Genomic DNA, 23,596 nt, shown 5'->3' with positions numbered 1-23,596 from the left:
GGTCTCAGAGCTGTTCAATGCAGCCCAGCCCAGGTGCCACCCGGGACTTGGCCCCCTTTGTCAGCAGGCAGCTAAGTAACAATTTTTAATTCATAAGATATCTTGCCCAAAGCCCATATCTCAGGCTGACTCCCAATTTTCATTATGCAGTGATACAGTCTGTACCAGTCAGAATTATGTGGCTCCACTGGACAGTGATGGGACTGCAGCCCAGCTTGTCCCACTGGCCCGGGCGGCATACACGGCACACACGTTGCTGTTTAACAACTACCCCTGGGAGGGGGCAGGGGGAATCCAGGGGCCTCTGGGTAGGACAGGAGCTCTTTAGCTTAGTGAGAGCTGAGTTTAACTCCTTGTTACACCCCTTGCTCTGCCCTAGGACCAGTTATTCTCTGTGCCTTAGTTTTTTCATCTGGAAAATGGGGATAATTGTACCTATCTCATGGGAGCTTTGTGAAAATTGAAATGTATTGGGCTGGCCAAAAAGTTCACTCACGTTTTTTGTAACATCCTATATAAATATACAAAAAAAACACCTTTGCACAGCGCCAGGCACAATGCATGTTGGATATTGTGGGGAGGGCCCCTCCTGACTCATTCTGGATAAGATGGGCCATAGTTGGGGCTAACCTGGTCCAATTCTTGTATTCAGAAAACAGGCATAGCAGGGAAAGAAGGGGTGGGAACCAAGACAGGCACCACTGCAGGTGCTTCACATACATGATCACGCCTGATCCTCACACAGTCCCGTGAGGTGGGAGCTGTTATCCACACTTTACAGATGAGGGGTTTGGCTCAAAGGAATTCACAGTTTGCAGGAGGTCTCACAGCTGGTAACTGGCAGATCTGTTGTTGGTTCTTAGGTCTTTTTTGCATCCTTCGAGTTCACGCACAGTAGGCAGTCTTCACTAGGGTGCTGATGTAACAGACTCCAGGCAGAGACTACGGCTGAAAGAGGGAGCACCAGGGGGAAGGGGATACATATCCCAGTTCTGCTCACTTCCCTGGGAAGGATCCCTGGCCCTGGCCCTGGGGAGGGCCGGGCAAGCGAGTCAGAGGCCAGGTGAGGGATCAGGGTCCCACTAGTCCTCTCATCCATTCAGCAACTAGCATTTGAGTGGAATGTTACTTGGGCCCAGAAGACCAACTAGATCATGAGCTCCTCATAAGCATGGCTTTTTTTTCTTCTTTTCTCAACCCCATGGCCCAGCATGGCCAGACCCAGAGTATGCCCGCACCTAGTGTGTGCTCATTGACCCTTCCTAACCCCTACGGGGGGCCAAGAACCTTCAGGCCATCCAACAGATAGGGAATGAGCATTGTTCTGGGTAGCATGGGGACGGAAGCATGACACCCTAGCCCTTACCCTCGAGGCGACGCTGGGTCTCTGGATATGAGAACCAGGGAGGTCCCACAGCACAGGGCTATTCTGAGGGTGCCAGCCCAGCTCTGGGGCTCAGTGGAGTGAGAGAGGCCGCAACCTCCAGGACTGGCTTCCTGAGGCTGGTGACATTGGTAATGGACCTTAAGAACAGACAGGACCAAGGTGGGAGCCATTGGTTTTCCTTTAACTTGGGGGCAGCAAGAGTGGGTTGCTGTCAGCCCAGCAGAGCAGACAAAGCAATTGAAAGTCATCAGGCTGTGTTCCCACACGCACCATCAGCCACTCACTAAACTGCTTTTCGCCCAGACGCAGCTCTGCCATGGGTCAAGATGCTGCCGGGCGAGATAACAAGGGGACAAGGTGTGGGAGTGATGAGATTTGGCAGGGGCCAGGAGGAGGGGCGCCTGGGGAAGGAGAGAGCCTGCTAGCCTTGAAGGAAGGAGGAGGTGGGAGGGTGAGCCCTCAAGGCCCAAAGAGAGCCACCGCCTTGTCTCCGAGTCTGACCCTCTACCCTCACCTTCACACCCTCCAATCTAGTTTCCCTCTCCCTCTGCCTTTGACCATCTATGAAACAGAAGCCCTTTGCTTGACTCTGCTGCGCCCTCTAGCCGCCACTCGGCCTCTCTCCCTGTTTATTACACCAAACTCCCGGCAGCAGCGCCTGTACTAACAGTCCCCAGGGCCCCCCTCAGCCACTGTATCTCACAGTCTGACCTCCAGGGGCATCTGAAGATCCAAATGGGGGACCTTAGCCACATCTTCCTTATCCTGAGCCTCTCTCGGCACGGTTTGACCCTGTCAACCATCTCTTTCTCAGAACTTCCCCTTCGCCCGCCTCTGGGCACCTGGCTCTATACTGGTTTCCCATCTGCCTCTCTGACCACTGCCTTTCTTTCTTTTCTTTTTTTTTTGCGGCACGCGGGCCTCTCACTGTTGTGGCCTCTCCTGTTGCGGAGCACAGGCTCCGGACGCGCAGGCTTAGCGGCCACGGCTCACGGGCCCAGCCGCTCCGTAGCATGTGGGATCTTCCCGGACCGGGGCACGAACCCGTGTCGCCTGCATCGGCAGGCGGACTCTCAACCACTGCGCCACCAGGGAAGCCCAGCCACTGCTTTTCTATCTACATTTTCCTGTGCATCCTCACTGGAGCCATAGGTCTGCCCTAAAGGCCGGCTTGCCAGTGCCTTATCTATGTCACCACCTTTGTGCTGACAGCCCCTGTCTTCCCACTCGAGTCCCCATCCACCCCTCCCCTCCAGCTCTTGGAGGACATCGCCATGTGGACATTCTGCTGCTACATAAAACTCTATCATTTTATGAGGAATTTACCTAGAACTTTTCAGAACGTAGAGAGTTTTTAACTGGGACTCCCTCTTGAGAAAAAAGCAAATTATTTGCCACCTCATTCTATGAAGGATGACAGTCTCTTATCTGTCTCGCCCTATTCCTTGTCCCTTAGCACCAGGCCAGGTACAGAGTGGGTGCAAACCTGTGTGTAGGGCAAACACCTGCAGGGAGAAAAAGAGAGGCGTACATCTCACTCCAGGCCAGCCACTCACCAGCCCTGTGACCTTGAACAAGTTATTTAACTTCTCTGAGCCTGCTTCCTCACATGTAACACAGGGTGTCTTCTTCTAAAGTTATTGTGAAGACTGAGTAATATAATTGTGCAAACATCTTAGCTCAGTGCCTGGCACAGGGAAAAGTGTTCAACAAACTGTAGCTACTATTTTTTTAATAAACAGGGGAAGAGGGCTGTGACTTCCGTTCAGCAGCCTTTTGTGCTATTGCAGACTTCATTCACATCTTCTCAACCTCCCTCTTGCAAATATGAAGAGGTCTTGATGCCTGAAGCTCCTGGCGGATGTGGCTGTCCCATAAGAGAACCAGCAGAGCTAAGAATGACCTGCTTCTTCCCTTGTGTGAACGCTTTAAGTCACCAGTTCCCAGAAGTCTTAGGGTGCTCAAGGTGCAGCCTCACTCCCTGCAAGGACCCCTCCCCTGCCAGGTACATCCCCTAGGACAGCACCTGTCGACTCAGGGAAAGCAGCTGCCCTTCTGCTCAGCAGCGGGGGCTGAACAGGTGAAAGGCATCCCCCAGTGAGGCACCCCCAGTCCCCTGGTCCCCATGGGACTTGGATAAAGAGTGTCTGGGAGACCAGAGGGCTGACAGGGTGGTATCAGTTTCCAGGATAGCAGAGAAACTTATGTGTATGGTTTCCAAGCCCACGGCCCCCCGGGGGAGGGCGGATGGTGGGAGAGGGGTGATAAAGGAGGGAAGCAAGGAAGTGGTGACCCACCCCGAGGCCGGAACCCTGGGTGCGATGCCCTGTGGACCTGAGGGTTTTGTTCTCAGCCTTGGCCTCAGGGCTGCCACCTTGTACATCTGGGCCCTTGGTTGTGAGGCTCTCCTGGCAAGAGGATGGGCTGGCTTAGTGCTCCCGCTGGGCGAAAGCTCTAGGCACAGGCTCCTGGGGTGGGGGTGGGTGGAGGAGACGGTCCATGGTGCTGTCTTGGTGCAGGACAGGCGGCCAACATTTATTGAGAGGTTCCTATGTGCCAGACACTGTATTAACTCATTTAATCCTCACAGCAACACTCTGGGGTGGGTACTATTATCACTCCCATATTATCGACAAGGAAACTGAGGCCCAGATATGTAACTTGACCAAGGTGACCCAGCTAGCTAGTAGCCGAGCCATGATTGGAACTCAGGGCATAACTGCTTCTCTGTTCCACGTTGCTTTCCTTCAGGGGCCTTAGCTTAGCAAGTTCTTATACACTCAATAGTGTGATTTTATTCTGAATGAAGATCTTTCTTGTGAGGCTGAAGACATGAACCTTGCCTGCTTTTCTCTGCTGATTCTCTAGCATTTTGCACAAAGTAGGTGCTTGATATGAACTGGAATGAATGAGTGATCTGATCAGTCAATCGGTCTTTGAATGAGACCTGCCCTGCTTGGGGCACAGGGCTCACCTCCTGTCCCTGCCCAAGCCAGCATCCCAGTGAGTGCTCGTGTTGCCATGGTGACAGCAGGAATATCAGAGGCAGTGACTCACTTAGTTGGCCTTGTCAGCTCCCTGGGTGTAACCCTTTCTGACTGTTGGTCTTGGCAGTTAGTCACTCGTACTTTGCAGGAGGCTGAGAGGTGAACTCTCCACACAGATGTGTGAAAAAGAATGTGTTTGTGTGTGTGTGTGTGTGTGTGTGTTGGGGGGAGGATCCTTGAGTTTGAATTTGTACCAGTTGAGGGGTATTTGCCTGCAGGTTGGTTGGAGAAGGTACCTAGGCTGGGAGAGGGGTATTTTATGTATTGGGGACAGACTCGGAGTTGGGGATGGGCAGTGTGGCCATGAATAGGGCAAAGGTGCTGAGTGCGGGACCCAACTGAGTTTGCCAGGGGTGATAACCTTATTTTCCCAACTGAAAACCACAGCACATCGTTCGACAAGAGGCTTCTCGTTTGCGAATGATTTATAGGAAAAAACTGGCAAAGATAAAAGTTGAATCACATGTAAACACTGATAGCTTCCTTTATTGGGAAGAATAAATTTATCTGAAACTCTGGAATGATGGGATGCCGGACAGGGGCGCTGAGGAGGCGGGGCCCATGCCTGTGTGTGTGGTGGGGAAGAGGGTGTGAGAGGCAAGCGGCTGGAGGTCTTGCCTCAGGGCAGCCCTGCAGCTCAGCGTTTAGGGGCCCCGAGGGCCCAGCCCCTAAAACACCCTGCGCTGTCCATGCTTCAGCCATCTCAGCACTGATCACCCTGTCACGGGAATACCTGGTTGAGGGCGACATCCTCCACCGGAAGGTGTCCCAGGTACACTGTAGGAGCTCAATAATTGTTTGCTGCGTGGATTAGCTAATGATGAGCGGATGAAAGCACATGTCCTCTTGTTTCCCCAGCAGCAGAATTCCTAGCTAAAAAAACTCCTTTATATTCATGCATGTATATGCCTCCTTGCGACTCTTTCCTCCCCATTCACAAGGGCAGCTGTACAAAAGCCCGCAGGAGGGTACCCAGGCCGCAGGACACAGGCTTAGGCAAGGTGGAGGCTGGAGTGACGTCCCCTCCCTGGCCTGGCCCAGGTCAGAGTCTCCAAAGCCCACACTCTGAGAGTGACGTGAGACCCGGCCGGGCTCTGCTGTCAGCAGCCGTGTCTCCCCTGCCTCAGACAACCTCTGCAGTGGGCTGGGAGTGGGCCACCTTCTCGGCCAGCACAGAGGGGCTGAGAGCAGCCCCTGCCTCAGAGTCTAAAGTTAGAGAAGGACGTTGTCTCCCCTCTACTTTTGCCCTAGTTAATCCAAGAGAGGACATGAGCCTGTGTGCGGATCCCTTTAGAGCCGGGGAAGGGGCGGAGCAGGGAGATACAGCAGCTTCCATGGGCGATCCTGGTGTCCACCTTGTGTGTTGGAGGCTTGGATATTAGTTACCGCCTATGGAATCCGTGCCCATCACCCCCTTCCCCAATCCCGCCTGTCTTCCAGGGTCCAGCTCAAACAACATTTATCAAGTACTTATTTTGTGCCGGGAACTGTTCGAAGCCTGTACATGTGTATATATTTTTTCTCATTCATTTAATTCTCATAACCCTATGAGATAGATCCATTATTATCCTCATTTCACAAATGAAGAGACCAGGATGCAAAGTGGTTAGATAAGTTGCCCAAGGTCACACAGCTAGACAGTGGTGTAAGGAATTAGTGTCACCTCCTCCATGAAGCTTTACTTCTTTGAGCCTTCCTGTGTGTGAACAGCCTCTCCCTGCTGTGCACTGAGATGCTGATTCTTGTGGGTGTCAGAGCTCCCTTACAAGGCTGTAAGTGCTTCAGCATCAGAAATCCTGGCAGGGTGACCTCTGCGTCCCCCACAACGCCAAGCACAGGGCCTGACCATAGGACAACCCGTCCAGGGGACCGCTGAATATGTGAATGAATGGCAGTGAGCGAGCGAGTGTTTGAATGGACCAACACACTGGTTAATGGGGAGGAGAGGGGAGTGGAATTGAGGGTTTCCCAGTGAACTCACAGCCTGATGAGAAGGGCACAAGGGCGAGTATGGGGGCCCAGGTGGGCCGGAACCAGCCATCCTTCAGGAACATGCTTGCCACTGTGTCCCCAGCATTGTCCAGGTACCTTGAGGAACGGTCGTGAAAGCCCCCCATCTTTTAGGCTGGGTGAAATGAGCACATTAACACAGAGGAAGCAACTGGGGAGCAAACAGAGCAGGAACTACTGCCTGTAGGGCCGGAGGGGTAAGTGAGAGAGCATAGGACCATCTTCCCGGAGCAGGAGGAGGAGGGGCTGGCCCTGGGTGGGAGGAAGACAGGAGGCAGGAATGGATCTGGGGAACCTGCGGAAGCCACTGTGAGGGCCAGGTACCTGTGGGGCAGCATAAGCTGGTGGGTGAGAGAGGGGTGGGGTGCCTTTGAGCCAGTGCCGTGTGTGTGTGATTTTTGCCAGTACTTTAAATACATATTTTAAATTTTAATAAATACTTAAATGCTTCTAAAACTGAATTTTGTTTTTAACTTATATTTATCATAAAAGGAAACTTTATATCACCACCATACAGAAAAGTAGAGTAAAGTAGAATAGACTAGAAAGAACAGAATAGAATAGGAAATGACCGTAAAAATAAGCACAAGGGGAACAAAACAAGGCTACTGCCGTAGTCCACTGAGGCTGCCATAACAAAATACCACAGGCCAGGTGGGTTATACACAGTAGAAATCTATTTCTCGCAGTTCTGGAGGCTGGAAGTCCGAGATCGGGGTGTCAGCACGGTCGGGTGACGGCCCTCCTCCTGGTTCAGGTGGTGCCTTTTTGCTGAATCCTCATATGGTGGAAGGGGCAAGGGAGCTCTGCGGGGTCTCTTTTATAAGAGAAGAATCCCGTTCAGGACGGGTTCGCCCTCATGACCTAAGCCCAAAAGCCCCACCTGCTAATGCCATCACCTTTGGAGGTTAGGATTTCACCATACGAATTCTGGGGCGGCACAAATATTCAGACACAGCAGTCACTGAGTCCTCACGGGGCACTGCTCCCTTTGAAAGGCTCTGAGCCCGAAGCCTGCTCTCTCTCTGTTAAGAAGGAAAAGAAGCAAGTGTTAGACAGGCTGTTAACGACATATAAGCACCAAACCAAGACTTTCTCCTTGCCTCAGTCAGAGAGCCTTGAGGAAGACTGAACGGGCATAATGTTCTCATCCTGTGATTCGGGGCCATCTGCTGCCTGGGCTATGTGCTCCTTTGTACCCCAGAGTTCTCTGCACTACTCCTGGAACCAGCACTCATTTTAAGTTACTGATTAGTCCTAATGTCCAGAGAGGAGCCCTGGCCCCAGCCCCCTGTCCACCTGCCCGGGGCCCCAGTCACACCCTGAGTTCTCCCTCTTGCAGGAAATACCAACAGCATCTTTGCCCTGGATTACATCAGCGGGGCGCTGACCTTGAACGGCGTGCTGGACCGGGAGAACCCCCTGTACAGCCATGGCTTCATCCTGACTGTGAAGGTGAGAGTGGGCGCTGGGCACCTCCATCATGGGTGGAGGGGATGCCCACGCTGTGGGGCCAGCCTCCAGCGGTGCCCAGGAGGAGGGTCCAGGAGGCGGGTCACTTCTGTTCCCTTACCCTGCACTGATTCCCGGGGCTTGTGCCCAGGGCCCCCGTCAGGAAGGGCCAACGCTTTTCACATGTGGGCCTTGTCAGGGCCCCTCTGCTGGGCATTTCTCAGCCCTTATCAACAACTGCAGAGGATTGCAACTTTCATCCCCATTTCAGGGGTGAGGAGGCACAAGCGGTCCTCTCTGTTATCCCATGACTTCAAGTTCTAATATAGCCAACTCAGATTCTTAGGTTTACCTCATTTCTGGGGTTTTTCTCCCATTTCTAATTCTTGTGGCTTCCCTGGGGCTATTACCTGGTTAAGAAACAGCAATGTGGCGGGCAGGGGGCAGAGCTGTGGTGGTCCCCACCCCGGAAAGTGTGATGGAGCCATGGACCCCTGCCCCCTGCAGCCCCTTACCACTCATGATTGGTTTTAATTAAAATCAATAACTTGCTGAGGCATTCCCTGGGAAACCCGTTTAGGGTACAGATGCTGCCTGGGCCACAGGGGTCCTCCCCAGCCCCAGCCTTCGATTGAGAGGAGGGGGTGGTGCAAAGACTGAGGAGAGGGCCTCTGGGAAGGAGGCCCTTCCCTTGGTATGGGAAGGATGGTGCAGCCTGGCCCTTCGTTGCTCTCCTTGACCTTGAGAAGGCCTGTGACAGCGATGGATTGATTAGTCCTGACTCGCCCACTGCCTCTGTCCTCTCTACCCAGATGTGCACATGTGGGCCAGCGGGGGAGGGCAAGCTAACACGGCCTTTCCCCCATCCGGAGCCAAGCCCGAGGCCCCCTCCCAGCCTCCCCTTCTGTCTCTGCTCCCTTCCTACGGAGGCAGGCAGCTCCAATGGAGAGAGCTGCTCCCTAGTCCCAGCACCAACTCACTGTGCAACCCTGAGTTCAGCTTTTCCATCTTTATATAAAATATAAGGATGAGTTCCCACACCTGGCTGTGAATGCAAATCCCCTGGGGAACTGGTAAAAGATACCTAGTCCTGGGCCTCTTGCCCAGAGATCCTGGTTCAAAAGGTTGGGGTGGGACTGCGAATGGGTATTTTGCGGCCCAAGGACTCTGGCCCAGAGACTGGGTGCCCAGGTGTCTGAGTCCATCTATTTCTGAGTCCAGCCCAGACCGTCACGGTGCCTAGCACAGTGTTCAGTCCATAGCAGATGCTGAATTAATTCTTGATTATCTGCTAGCACAGATGTTCTTGGCCTCAGTTTCATCATTTGCCAAATGAATGAAGACTCTCCCTTTGCCCCTAGATGAACCCCTAAATCTATCTCGTCTTCCCCACCCCACCTCATCCCCTTGGTTCTAGAATCCCACTGCCTGAGTTTGGTACTTTGTCTGTGTGTCCTTGTACAAGTTACTTAACCTCTCTGAGCTTCAGTTTCCCCATTGGCAATGGAGATCAGTAAAACGGGGATGCTAATGATAGAATCTTCCACCTGGGATTATGGTGAGGATCAGATGGGATAGTTCATATAAAGCGCAGTGCCCAGCATTGAGAAAGCCCTGGTAAATGATGACTTTTATTGTGACTATGGCCACCTTCATCCCTGGGGTGTTTATTCCTCTATCTGCAGGGCACAGAGCTGAATGATGACCGCACCCCATCTGATGCCACAGTGACCACAACCTTCAACATCCTGGTGATTGACATCAATGACAATGCCCCAGAGTTCAACAGCTCCGAGTACAGCGTGGCCATCACTGAGCTGGCACAGGTCGGCTTTGCCCTCCCCCTCTTTATCCAGGTGGTGGACAAGGACGAGGTGAGTCCCAGAACGCATGGCCATCCAGCCCAGCACCCGGCCTGGGCTGTGCAACCCTGGAAGGGATGCCAGGGGTCACTGGGCTCCCAGGTCCCCATCTATAAATTAGAAACAAACATTGCTGCAGCCCCCCCTGCTACGTTCTGAGGATAAATAAGGCTGCAAAAATTAGTAGTCTCTAAACTTGTGGACCAACCCCCCTACAGCCTGTAAAAAATGTTTGCGCACACACCTCCAATGTATAGTTCTATGTTTAGAAATGTATATACATGATCATCATACTAGCCTAGTGTGTACATTTTAAAACATACACACAAAAAATAGAAAATTTAAAAGGTAGAGGCTCTTGTATCAATGGTGACTTTGGAAAAGTCTTATTGCTGCTTTTAAGGTAATACTGACCCTGCCTTTTCCTTGCAAGGAGTGTAAGTGCCTTCCAGAGGATCCCAGGCCATAAAGAGACTCCAGAGGGTCCAGGACACCTGCATCCCCTTGCCCAAGGGCCAGCCAATCTTAAGAGGGATGGACATGGGCCACGAGTGGGAGAGAGCTCAAGAGGGACAGGAGGGAGGAGGCTCCGGCAGGGCTGCAGCTCCCGTGAGCCTAGCTATGCCCTGTGTCACTAGGCCAAGGACCGGGCCTGGATGGGGCAGCTTCCATCCCTTCAGGACCCTCTCAGCCTGCCTCCAACCCGCCCCTCCCCTCGCCCTACCTCCCTTGCCCGTCAGCAGTCACAGCCTTAATAGGATTTCTATTTATTACCGCTGCTTCCCTGGCCCACTCTGCTCAGGAATTCCATTAGGTTTTCCCGCCCGGGGTGTTCTCTGCAATTACTCCTCACACGTGGCTGTACTGGCCTTGCTCCAGGCCCGGTTCCTCTTCACTTCCTGGCCCCTCTCCTGTCTCCTGTCAGCTTCTCTCAACTGGTCACAGTCCCCCCAAGGACTCAGGTCCACAAGGGCAAGTTGGCGTGTGTGTGTGTGTGTGTGTGTGTGCGTGCGTGCGTGTGTGTGTGTGTGCGCGCGCGCGTGTGTGTGTGTGCGTGCGTGTGCGTGTGTGTGTGTGCGTGCGTGTGTGTGTGCGCGTGTGTGCGTGTGTGCGTGCGTGCGTGTGTGCGTGCGTGTGTGTGTGTGCGTGCGTGTGCGTGTGCGTGTGTGTGTGCGTGCGTGCACAGTCACATTTCTGTTCATGTGTGTACACATATGTGTGTGCACACATGCCTCCATCTCCTGCTAAGTCTTTCCATACCTACCTGTCTGAGATAATTGAAGTATGTACTGAGCATCTACTGGTTTTTTTTAATTTATTTTTTATTTATTTATTTTTTTGGCTGCGTTGGGTCTTTGTTGCTGCGTGAGGGCTTTCTCTAGTTGTGGCGAGCGGGGGCTACTCTTCGTTGTGGTGCGTGGGCTTCTCATTGCGGTGGCTTCTCTTGTTGCGGAGCACGGGCTCTAGGCGCGCGGGCTTCAGTAGTCATGGCACGTGGGCTCGGTAGTTGTGGCTTGCGGACTCTAGAGCGCAGCCTCAGTAGTTGTGGCGCACGGGCTTAGTTGCTCCGCGGCATGTGGGATCTTCCCGGACCAGGGATCGAACCCGTGTCCCCTGCATTGGCAGGTGGATTCTTAACCACTGTGCCACCAGGGAAGTCCGCATCTGCTGTTTACAAGCAGCTATATCTGGCCACTTCAGGGAGTCCAGGAAGTGGAATCCATGGTCCCTGCCCCATGGGGCCAAATGTGTTTATGCAAATGTAATATGTAATTTTAAAACATATACAATAAGGTAGAAAGTTTAAAAGGTGGAGACAAACAAATATAAAAACAGATTCTAACATTTTCTCACACTCCAGTGGATCATCTTGTATCCCCTGGGAGTGCAGGTCCCCCTTTGGAGACCGCTGTGTGAATGAGAACCTCAGAAGAAAATCCCATTCTAGGTTTCAGGCTGATAATAATGCCCAAGGGAAGAGAGACACTAGAAGCAGCGTGGGTCCGGGGTCCGGTGACTATAGGCAGTGGGGCTCCAGAGCTCAGCTGAGGAAGGGGGAAGTAGGGGCTGGGAGGATCGGGAAAGACTCTATGGTGAGAGGGGGACTAGGGCTGAGCCTTGGGGTATAAATCAGATGGTGAAAGGGTCCTCAGGAGGGGTGGTGGGGGCCAGGCTGTGGCCCACAGGGAGGACCGGAGGGAGAAACCTGTAAGTACATGGAGGGAACAGGCAGTAACCCGTGCAACTGATCAGGGATTGTGCAGTGGGCTGCTGGCAAGGTGGGCTGGGACATAGGCCTCGGGGGGCCTTGAATGCCGAGCCAAGGGATCAGCTGAGGCCTGTGTTCAAGGCCAGCCTTGCCATTTATTAGCTCTGTGACCTTGGGTGAGTCACCGGCCCTTTCTAAGCCTCACTTTGCTCATCTGTGTAAAACAGAAATAAAAAGACAATGTATAAGTCAGTTTCTATCGCAGGAGCAAGTTAACCCTGAAAGAGCAGTTTATCTCTCACTGGGACTACTTGTCCGGCAAGGGTGGGCAGGGAGACCCTCCTCTGTGTGGTCACGCAGGTGCACACTCTGCAGGATCGTGGTTGCTGCAGGAAGCAGGGGGCAGCTAAAGGCTTAAGCACCAGCTCTTCTACGCTTCATCCCAGAAGTGTGACGTCTACTCAGGGCCCATCAGCCAGAACTAGTTAGGTGCGCCCACCTCACTGCCTGAAGGCTGGGGAATGTGGGGAAGCAGTTAAATAGTTGTCTCTGCCCCAAAGGGTATCGACAAGGTGTGTGGAGAGGAGGAGAGCCGATGATACGCGTAGAGGACTTAGCACGGTGCCTGCCACACACAGAGGCTAACCAGGTGGGTCCAGGGACGTCGCCGCCGGCAGGGCCAGAGCTCCCGGGGCCCTGCCTCTTGTTGAGGGATCTCAAGGTGACTCTGACCTCTTGGGTCTTACCTCAGGCTCCCTTTTGCGGGAAGCCTGTCGGAAGCATCTGCAGGAATGCTGAGGGGCGTCTGGATCCAGCCCGCCCTAGTGACCCCTCCCCCCTCAGACACAGCCATCAGCGCGCCCACTGTGAACAGGAGGCCCAACACCACCAGGGACCACTCTGTTGCTTTCCCCTGGGATTTGGCCAGTGTCTCTGACGGTAGAGGACTGGCCTCCTTCCCACAGGGTCCCACTTCTCCAGGGCACAGTGAGGTGCAGAGAGAGGAGGAGAGGCAGCCCAGACTATCCCACCCTAAGGTCACCTGGACCATCTTCCTGTCTCATAGGGCAGCACCCAAACCACCCCAGATGTGGTCCTGGGCTGGTTCCTAAATAAGAGAGAGAGAGAGAGAAATTGCTTTCTCAGTTGCCCTGTTCTTTTGCATCTCCCATCTCTTCTCCACTCTCCAAAACTCTGGAGGGCTTCAGATCTGGCCAGGGAAATGCTCCCAAAGCCTAGCCTTGGGTGCTAATGGCCAGGCCCCAGGTTCCCAAGGTGGAGTGTTCAGCCACATCACCGACAGGAACAAAAGACAGCAGCCACAGGCACTTGCAGCGCTGCCCAAGTGTCCAATGTCTGGGAAGAATCAGAGAACCTCAAAGGGGAATCAAGAGCTGTTGGAAAAGACTTTTTTTAATTGTCATTTTTCCGACTTCTCTTTCTGAGGGGAGACTCCATCTGTCGGGATTTGTGTCTCTGGATTTGCTAGGCGTGGCAGGAAAATGTTTATGGAGCGGATTTGGAGGGGGGGAAGGGCGCGTGAGGAGAGGTCAGATCCCTTTGCTGTAGATTCTCTAGAACATGTGATTCTCCCTTGCACTCATCCTGAGTGTGATTTTGCGGTTATTAGTGTGGAGGTCTCAAGAGTATCCGTCTTCCCATTAGGCTGAATGACCCAGTAGGAGCAGATCAGCTTTTGCTCACCCGTGTAACCCAGTGCCTCATACTCTGCCTGGCACTTGGGGGGCACGCAGAAGTTTATTTTGGTTGAGTTAAAAACATGATTAAATGATAAAAGAAGCAATGAGGTGGCCCAGGGCTTTAGCCAAACTGGATCATCAGTCAGTACCCTTATGTTGAAGCCTAAATCCGTCTGAGTTTGTGTAGGAAGGTGACCTCAAAGGTCCACTGTGGGGCAGTAGAGGGTGCTGATGGAAAACAGGAAGGGAAGGAGGAAGCAGTTTAACCTCTCAGTCAGCCCTTTGTGGCAGCCTTTCCTAATAAGATGCTAATCTAATTCACAAAGCCTAGGTAATGCCTGCCATCCCTTCCACATCCAAGATTCTACTCAGCCTCTCACTGAACCTCAGGGTCTGCCAGATCCTTCAAGACAACAAAGGTGCTTGAAAGAGGCTCTTTCTCCATCCCAAGGACGGCATCCCTATTGTCAAGTCTCGCTAAGTAATCTCTTCCCCTTTGCCGGGCTACAGAAAACTTACAGAAGCCAGAGGAGAAAGGGACAGGGTGGGCTGAAACCAGCAACCACCCATTTGTACCGTGTGACAGTTGAGATGCAAATAGATGGTTGTAATGCAAACCACACCAAAAGAATCTCAAGGCAAAGGCCCCAGGAGTCAGCCTTGGTATGGGAGCTCATCTCTGAGTTTCAAATGAAAGGCCTCGGCAGCATCATTCCCCCAGCTCGCCTGCTGGGCGTTCTCTTGTCTCCTCCTCGCTGCTGTTCTCGGAAGCCACAGGGAGTAGCTACGCACTCACCCACTTGGATCCCTACCATATCCTTACCCACTCCCTTGCCCTCAACATGATCTTTGCATTTTCCCCAGTTTGGTCAACTTTTCCTCTCCTGATCTTGCCTGCAGCCCTCCTCCGTCCTACCTACGGCTGCGCCAGCCACAGACTGCCGTGTTTTCCCGTCTGCACTGATCGGGAGGGTTGGCAGTCTCTGTTCAGTTGTCCTAAAAAGCCACTCTTCTACTTAGTTGCGAGTCCTGCCTCCTGCCTCCGAAGGGCTGGGGGCCAGAGGCGGGGAGTGTGGAAGCCCATCCGCGCCTCTGGCTGCTTTCCAAATTCCAGCAAAGGGGATTGTTGTTAAATGCTGTTTCTGTACAATGCGCGACCCCGCCCAGCTGACTGGGCTAAAAACGGACAGTTCCTCTCACATGCTCATCAGGGGAAATGCCATCCGTGTTATATCCTACCTTTATTCTCAGGAGTTGGGAGCATTTGATCCACTTTACTTCTGACCCACAGCTTCTCAGAACAGATTGGCTGCTGTCCTTGAGAATATGTTTGCAGAGGAGAAGGGTCGGAGTGGAGAGTGGGGTGCCAGTATCCCCCCAGAGAGGCCTCTGCTGCCCGGTTCTGCCCTATTCTGGGAATTGCAGTCATTACAGAATGGCCTTCAGATGTCATTAATTTGCGGGCTGCCCGCTGCCCCCTGGCCTTTGTGAGGGACGATATTGAAATGTACACAGGTGGGGGGTGATGCATTCATTCACTCAACAAACGTTATGGTGCCAGGCCTGCCAGTCACGGGGAGGTGTTCTTCTGTGACTGTGAGCCCCAGCGGGAGCCAGCTGATGTGTTCTGAGTCATCTTTCTTTAGGAGCCCCCTGATGGCTGTGTTAAAAATGGGCTGTCGGGGGCCATGGGTGGAAGCAGGGAAACGCAGCAACGTCTCCTGTACAGAAAACCCTCCCACCTCCCTTGACCACCTGTTCCAGCCGGCAGGTGCTTCCTAGCATCTGACTTGAGGCTCTCCTGCCCTATAGCCAATTTCCTCTTAAGGTGTTTGCAAGAAGCCAGAGAACGCCAGGCCCCTTACAATGAGACCAAAAAGTCCGCTAGAAACCGCCTTCAGAACGCTTCTCAGGACCCTGAGTGGCTGTCTTCAGCCTTTGTGACTGAGGCTCTCCCGTGTTCAAATCGACCCAGGGTTTTGAACTCTGACTATAGCACTCTGCTACCAGACCTGTCCGGAGCTCCCGGAGAAGATGGTGCTGGAGTGAGCAGGGAAGCCCAGTCCCACCCCTCACTCACAGAGGGATTCCAGGCAAGTCATGTCCCCACTCTGTGCCTCAGTGGCCACCGCTGGGAAACCATGGGTTGGAGCAGTCAGCCTGAAGCCTATAAATCCTAACACTCTTTTTGTCCAAAAGGACCTGGGTGGGAAGGGGGAGGGCACCGCCTGAAGCTTCCCTAACCCTAACGCTAACCAACCCCCGACATTGGCCCATCCTCCCCCCACCCCGAACTTGCTTCAGCCACTTCTGCTCCCCTCTTTGGGCAGAGGGGCCTGGCACTGCTGTGGGCCTCATGCCCTGCCCCCAGCCTCTCCCTGCTTTTTTATTGGATACCACCTGGGGCAGCCTGGCCCTTCATGGGTTAGGAAGAAAGAGCCAGCTAGAGTGGTTACAGATAAGGGCTTTGAAGCCAGACTGCCTGGGTTCAAATCCTGGCGCTGCCACTTTTGTTCTGTGTAACCTTAGGGGACTCATTTATCCTCTCTGATCCAGTTTTATTATCTGCAAAATGGAGGCAGTAATAATGTTTAGCTCATAGAGCTATTATGAGGATTAAATGGGTCAATATGTGTGTTTAGAACAGTGCCTGGCCCATAAGAAGCACTCTTTAAATCCTAACAATTCTTATTCCCAGCCCTGGAAGATATGTGTATTATTGTGTCCTTTCTAGGGAAAACGAAGTTGAGGTTCAGAGAGGTTAAGGGACTTCCCCAAGGTCACACAGCCGGTGGGTCTCAAAGCTTGGCTTTAAACACTCCTGTGCCTCTTGCTCATCTCCCTACTTACAGCCATGACTCCCCATTCTCAGAGGTCTGGTCCCACCAAGCAGGTGGGTCTCCCACCTCCAGCATGGCTGGTGGGAAGGCGAGGGGGAGGTGAGGCATTGGGGGCGGCTGCAGCACAGAGGTGAGTGGGAACACATCTGGCAGGAGCTAATTCCTATTTCAGGCAGGAGATGACACTATTCATTTGTTTGAGGGGCATTGGGAAAAAAACCAAACAAACGGAGTTACCCACCTCCCCAAGGAGAAAACATCACCAAACAGATAAGTGAAAGAAAGCAAATGACAGGGAGAAAAGGCCATATTCCAGAATATTGGTTTTATTTGTAGGCATGAGGGGGCAGTGAGAAGGGGAGGTTGCTCTCGTTCTCCTGTTAATCTTGGCTTTATTTTTATCCATCACCCTCATTTTCCATTCCACATGTGTTCCAGGCCTGTCAGGGAGCCCAGCCCGCAACCTTGTATTTATTTAAATGCATTTTCGCATTTGTTCCTGTTAGTCAGTCTGTCCAGCCTGCGGTTCCTCTGGCCCTCCTCCCCACACAGCCCTGCAAGGTTGTGGGGCGGGCCCCATGGGCCCCTCCCAGGCGCCCCTTTAGTCCAGGGGTTCTTAATCCAGGACGGGAGCCCACTGACTCGCCAAGGCATCCTTGACCCTGAATGGAGAAAACTCTGCGTCTTTATTTTTGCTAACCTCTACCTGAAACTTCATACTCCCTTTAATTATGAAATAGAAACCACAGCGGCCTTAGTAGTACCTGTGACTCTGAGCCCAAGAGAAATCTCAGATATTTTCATATCGCATTACAGGTGTCACAGGGATCTCAAAATATCATTTACACTCTTCACTACTTTGAAATTACGGTGTATATTAGACCTGCTGCCGAATCTCATTGTTTTATGCATTAAGAAGCACGTAATTCTACTCTAACACCCTTTTTAAATGCTTTGATAACTGTATTTCAAGATAATTAATTGACATTGTGGTCCCGTGTGTTTTATTTTATGCAATTAAAATGTTATTCTCTTAAGGGGGTCTGGGGGGGTTACTAGACTGTAACTAGGGTCCATGGCACGAAAAAGAGGGAAGACGCCTCCTTAATCCCTGTCCTCACTAACTGCCCCCCTTCAGCCGGACTCCCTCCTTGGGCTTTTGCTGTAAGGCTGACCTTCCAGTGGTTCTCAGAGTTGCCATCCTGAGCTGCACATCCATTTGGGGTGAGGTGGGGTGAGAACAGAGAGGCCACTTTCTCCATGTCAGACATTCAGCTGAGGGTCCATTTTCCGGCCCTGGACCCTCCAGGCCACTGTTCAACTGGGCCCCACAAATCCACCTACCAACATCTACTTTGCAGTAGAGGCACAGGAAATATACATCCCTGGCACCCTAGGGAGTGATCCCAGCTGCCCTAAACTCTCCCTACCTGCTGATGTGACCCAACACATGGACCTCTGCTTTCCTATTTTCCAAAGCAATTTGAACTAGAAACCAAAGTCTAGAAGCAGTGACGAGAGATGAGGGAGAGAGGGGAGGGCAGGCTGCCAGCATCGGTGGAGGCAGATGTAGGTTTCTGCTCCCTGTGGATGTAAGATTATCCAATCATCCAGGCCCTTCTTTCCCCTCCATTAGGGAGATAACTGGGATCTGGCTGGAAATGACCCACCTCCCACTGAATCCCCCGCGGGCTATGAGGGAAGTAGATGGAATGCCTCCAGCATCCTGTACCTCTCGCCCAGCTTGTGATTTCATCACTGAAGTAAAGCAGAGAGGAGGTAGAGGACGAGGGGTCTGGCCCAGGGAACTACCAAGGCACGGCACATTGCCTAAGCCCTCTCCCCCCGGCCAGGTGCCCATCCTGGCTACTCCTATTTCTGAAAGGTTTTCTGGTGGTTCTGTTGCAAAGCAGGGGTTAAGCGTCCACCCAGAGCACAGTCAGCATAGCCGGGACCTGCGATCCGTGGTGCCTGGGTGAGCACCGCTCTGGGCATCTGCTCCCCGCCTCTGCCCTGGCTGCGGGCAGGGGTCTGTCTGCGAGACCTCTGCCGTGTCACGGCTTCAATACATATTTTAGGGTTCCTCCCTCAAGATTTAGGCTCACCAGGAAAATATCTTTTGACTTCAAAGCAAAGCCGCTCTGGAAGGAAAGCCAGGGGGAGCAGGGCAGCCCCATCGGTGCTTTTTCCCATTAATTTCTCCCCAGTTGCCTTGGCTAAGGAGTTTTCCGTGCGTGGCTGCATCCCGCGGTGTGATTCCTCCCAGCATGCTAAGCTCCAGCCTCCCTGAGGAGCAGAGGGTGTCCTCGACATGATTCAGACCCCTCCCAATTCAGTCTCACCGTAAATCTACTTAGCATGCTTCTTACGCCAGGCCCCGCAGCCCTGGCGGGGGTGTGAAGCAGGCAGGGCCTGTTTGGCAGCTGTAGTGCCAGCACCCATACCTCACCCCTCCCCACCCAAGTACCCACGGCTCTAGAGTCCCCTCCGGCGGCTGGAGGTCATCTTCCATGTTGGATCTGGGGGATTGCTCCCCTTTTACCCAGCTCCCTTCCCCACACCCACCACCTCCCATTGGCATGGATGGGAAGTACTGACAATCATTTTATCCCCCTAAAAGCGTCTGGTCTTCCTGGAGACCCCCACCCGGATCATAAACAGAACTAACAAACTTCATGCTCTCTCCGTCGCCTCTTGGTTGGGTCATGCCCACTCTGGTGCCCCTTCACCACGGGCCCTGGTGAGCCCAGCCTCACCCTAGAACGTGGTTTCTAACTCCCACACTCCCCCACCTGCCCCATTTGCCACCCGCTGTCACGGCCCCAACAGCAACTGGTGGTGTGCCTTGTTCATCCCCGTCTTGAAGGGTAGGGATAAGCAGAGCTCAGCTAGGAGCTGTGCCTGTGTATCCCACCCCGTCACCGTGACCATGGGCTGTGAGACATCCTCATCAGCAAGGCACAGGGAGTGCAGAGCCCTGTGGAGCAGCCTTGGGGAGGGCCGGCCACCGAGGAGGCCGGGGAGCATCCTCCCCTGCTTTCCTGGGCTCCTGCTGCCTCTGTCCCCTGAGCGGGGAGAATGGTGCAGGGATGGGCCGGGAGGCGGGTAGGAGGCTTTCGATGCAAGGCAAGGTTTCATGGCTGTGTTGTCATTCTGTCCATGAAGGCCTAGGGCAGATGTTTCCTCCTTCCTCTCCAGACCTTCTCCATTGAATTTGAAAAAGGAATTGGGAGTGAGAGAAGTTTTCGAGATCAGTGTTGTCATATGTTTACATCCCAAGTTGGAAGGATGTTTCGGTGCAGAGAAGAGTGTATTTCCCTCTCCTTTGTCCTGACAAGGGCCCTGAGCCTAGTGTCAACAGGCAGAAGGTACCTCTGCTCTTCTCACTTGAGCACAACGAATTTAGACAGGAACCTTCCACGTGAGGTCACAGAGCAGGGCCAGCGATACACAGCGAGCAGCTAGTGAAGCACGCAGGGGAGCAGGCCGGGGGCCAGAGGAAAGAGATGCCCTAGAGGGACTCTTGCATTGAGTGGGAGGCGGGAATCAGTCGTTCGTTCATTTATTCAGCAGGTATTTGTTGAGCACCTACTGTGTGCCACATGCTCTTCTAGGCACTGTTCGTAAGTGAACACACAGGCGAAGTCCAGCCCTCGGGCAGTGTATGTGCCAGCAGTGGAAGGCTAAAGAAACAAATCGATGTATATTATGTCCAGTGGTGATGAGAGCCATGGAGAAAATATAAAGCAGAGTGAGGGGCCTAAGGGAGTGCTTGGGAGGGGAAGGGGTTAGAGGAAGTCTCTCCAATAAGATGACGTATGAGGAGAGACCTCAGTGAAGTGGCGGGTGAGCTGTGTGGCTACTTGGAGGAAGAGCATTCCAGGCAGGGGGAGCAGCCGGCCTGGTGGCTCTGAGGCAGGAGTGTGCCTGCACGTCGAGGAAGCCACGAGGAGGCCCGTGGGCTGGGGGAGGGCAGACAGGCCTGGCTGTTTCTGAGGCTCTGCTTTCGGAGGCAGGAAGATGATCGTGAGCAGGGAACAAGGCACTTGATCGGACCAAAGTTTCAAAAGGACCGTCTCTGCAAACAACCCAAACGCCCAGCACCTGATGAGTAGATAAACAGACGTGCTGTCTCCGTACAGTGGAATCTTATTCAGCTGTTGCGGTAATGAAGTTCTGATCCATGCGCGACACAGGTGAACCTAGAAAGCAGGACGCAGGCGAAAGAAGCCAGACACAAACAGCCACACAGTGGGGGATTCCATTCACATGAAGTGTCCCGAGCAGGCGATGCACAGAGACAGAAGGCGCACTGGTGGTCGCAGGGGCTGGAGGGGACGGCAATGAGGAGGGGCTGCTCGTGGTACAGGATTTCCTTTGGGGATGATAAAACTGTTTTAGAACTAGATACAGGTGGCGGTTGTACAATGTGGGGAATACGCTCAAAACCACTGAATCGTACGCATTAAGATGGCTAACATGGGCTTCCCTGGTGGCCCAGTGGTTGAGAGTCCGCCTGCCGTTGCAGGGGACACGGGTTCGTGCCCCGGTCCGGGAAGATCCCACATGCCGCGGAGTGGCTGGGCCCGTGAGCCATGGCCGCTGAGCCTGCGCGTCTGGAGCCTGTGCTCCACAACGGGAGAGGCCCGCGTACTGCAAAAAAAAAAAAAAAAAGATGGCTAAAATGATGAATTTTATCTCAATTAGAAAACTTTAAGGATGCACTGGCTGCCTGGGTCCATAGACAATGCAGGGCAGGACCATTCCTAGGAGGCGAGGGCAGTAAGTGGGCAGAGGGGTGTGTGCAGGGGTGGGGAGTGGTCACCTCCTGGGCGTGTTTTGAAGGGAGAGGATTTGCTGGGGTGATGGGGGTCCTTGAGAATGACTGCACGAGCTGTTTGACTTGAGCAGTTAGGAAACTGGAGTTCGTACTTCCTGAGATAGTGAAGCAGTAGCTTTGGTGAGGGGAAGGTGGAATCCGTGGCTTAGCTTTCAACATGTTAGGTTTGACGTGCTCGTTAGACATTCAAGTGGAAATGCCGGGAAGACAGAGGGGGTGTGCTGGTAAACGCCCAGCAAGCGGCTCTGGGGTTGGAGGACCCTAACGTGTAGCACTTGGTGATCTCTCTGGTGTACATACTCCTACCATGGCCTATCTCGAGCTACCAGCATGACGTCAGCTGGCTCTCCGAGATCCTAGAAATCCGACAGGAGCCTCTCGAGCCACACTGTGTGGGTCCAGGCTGGAGGGGAAAATGGGAGCGTTGCCAGCGTCTGGGTTGTAGTTAAAGCCGTGGGTCTAACCAGGCTCACCCAAGGAAAGGGGTGTGGGTAAGAGCAGAGAGCAGGGCTGGGGGCTGAGGGCACCTCAGCGTTCATGTTAGGGAAGATGAGGACGAACCAGCGAAGACACTGAGAAGGAGCGACCCCTGAGGGAGGAGGAAGGCCAAGAGGCAGCACTGAAGGCCAGGAGAACGATTGAGACAGTGGTGGGGAGACAGGAGGCAGCCGCCTGAACATCTATCAGTAGTCCCCAATTAGCATACATATCTGTATTTACTTTTCTGTTCTCCGCATAAGGACTCTTAATTACCCTCATTAGGGAAGGTCCAAATCCACTGACATTTACTGAGCAGGTCCACCAGGCTTTTTTCTGTTTGTTTTTTTAAATCCACTTAACCCTCTTCTCCCGCCCACCTTCAAAGCCCTCCCTAGTACACCGGCTTGGCCCTGCCCTTAGAGGGATACAGGACTTTCCTTCCCTAGCTCTGCAGTCCACGCAGATATGCTAACTCATCCTATAGGAACTGGACTGTGCTTAAATAAGCAGGCCACAGGTGAAGTGAGAATCGAATGGATCTGAAAGGCATTCTGCTGAGTGAGAGCAGCCAGTCTCAAAGGCGACAGACGGCCTGTGTGATTCTATGACATTCTCAAAAGACAAAAGTCTAGTGACAAAGAACCCATCAGTGGTTACTAGGGGTTAGGGGTAAGAGAGGGGTGACCGGAAAGGGATAGCACAAGGGAGTTTGGGGTGGGGGTGGACCTGTTCTGCATCCTGTTTGTGATGGGGGAATGCAAAGCTATATATTCTAAGATGCGTAGAACTGTATACCCCAAAATGTCAATTTCACTGCATGTTAATTATAAAATTTCTAAAAATTTATATTATTGAAGACCTTTCCACCCACATCCCCCCCAAAAAAGATGACGTGAAAGGTACCAGCATAAATAGCACCACTGATGGACTTTTATGCTCAGATAGCAGCATCCTTCTCTCCACTGTCATTTAATTCAACAAATATGTAATACCACCCCCCTGTAAGGGAGAAGGGTAGGCTCCAGGGCCATGAATGCCACCATGAGTTTGAACCTAATTCAGCAGGCGGTCAGGAGCCATCATCGACAGTTCTTGAGTATGAGTGATACCCTCAGAGAAGTGCTTTAGGTTCATTAATCCGGACAGAAGGAGAAAGAGGACAGGGTGATGGCAGAGAGCGCAAATGGGCAAGGGCTGGATGTGGGCTCCGTGAAAAAGATGAGGGTTGGAGTGAGGCTAGGGTTTGGAATCCCAGAGGTGGAAGTGGCAGAAGCTCAAAAGGGCAGGCGAGGGCTTCCCTGGTGGCGCAGTGGTTGAGATCCGCCTGCCGTTGCAGGGGACACGGGTTCGTGCCCCGGTCCGGGAAGATCCCACATGCCGCGGAGCGGCTGGGCCCGTGAGCCACGGCCGCTGAGCCTGCGCGTCCGGAGCCTGTGCTCCGCAATGGGAGAGACCACGACAGTGAGAGGCCCGCGTACCGCAAAAAAAAAAAAAGGGCAGGCGTGGGAAGCAGCTAGATGGAGGAAAAGACGGCAGCTGGCACCACTCTGCTGGGCGTGGCCAGGCTCCTGGTTTCATCATTCTCTCAACTTAGTTCTTCATCTGAATGCCCTCCACCACCCTTGCCTGTTCTGTCTCCGAGTCTCTCTCTGTTTATCTTTGTCAGCTTTTCTTTGAATCAGATCATCCGTCTCTTGCCCCCCTTCCCACTGTCTCTGTCTTCTGATTTTTTCTCACACCCACACATTCACAGATACATACCTGCAGCT

General features: G+C 53.1%; 1 protein-coding gene across 1 annotated transcript in view; it reads left to right on the top strand.

The window, feature by feature from the left end:
* LOC101316782 (cadherin-23) overlaps positions 1–23,596 on the top strand; it is a 387,052-nt gene that overhangs the window by 229,152 nt on the left and 134,304 nt on the right. The window contains exons 11-12 of the mRNA XM_073793692.1: positions 7,787–7,899; positions 9,582–9,770. Of these exons, the coding sequence (XP_073649793.1) occupies positions 7,787–7,899; positions 9,582–9,770 (302 nt within the window). The remainder of the gene's footprint in view (positions 1–7,786; positions 7,900–9,581; positions 9,771–23,596) is intronic.

This window comes from Tursiops truncatus, chromosome 16 (assembly GCF_011762595.2).
Source record: "Tursiops truncatus isolate mTurTru1 chromosome 16, mTurTru1.mat.Y, whole genome shotgun sequence".
NCBI lineage: Eukaryota > Metazoa > Chordata > Mammalia > Artiodactyla > Delphinidae > Tursiops > Tursiops truncatus.
This window is presented reverse-complemented; position numbering and strand designations above follow the sequence as displayed.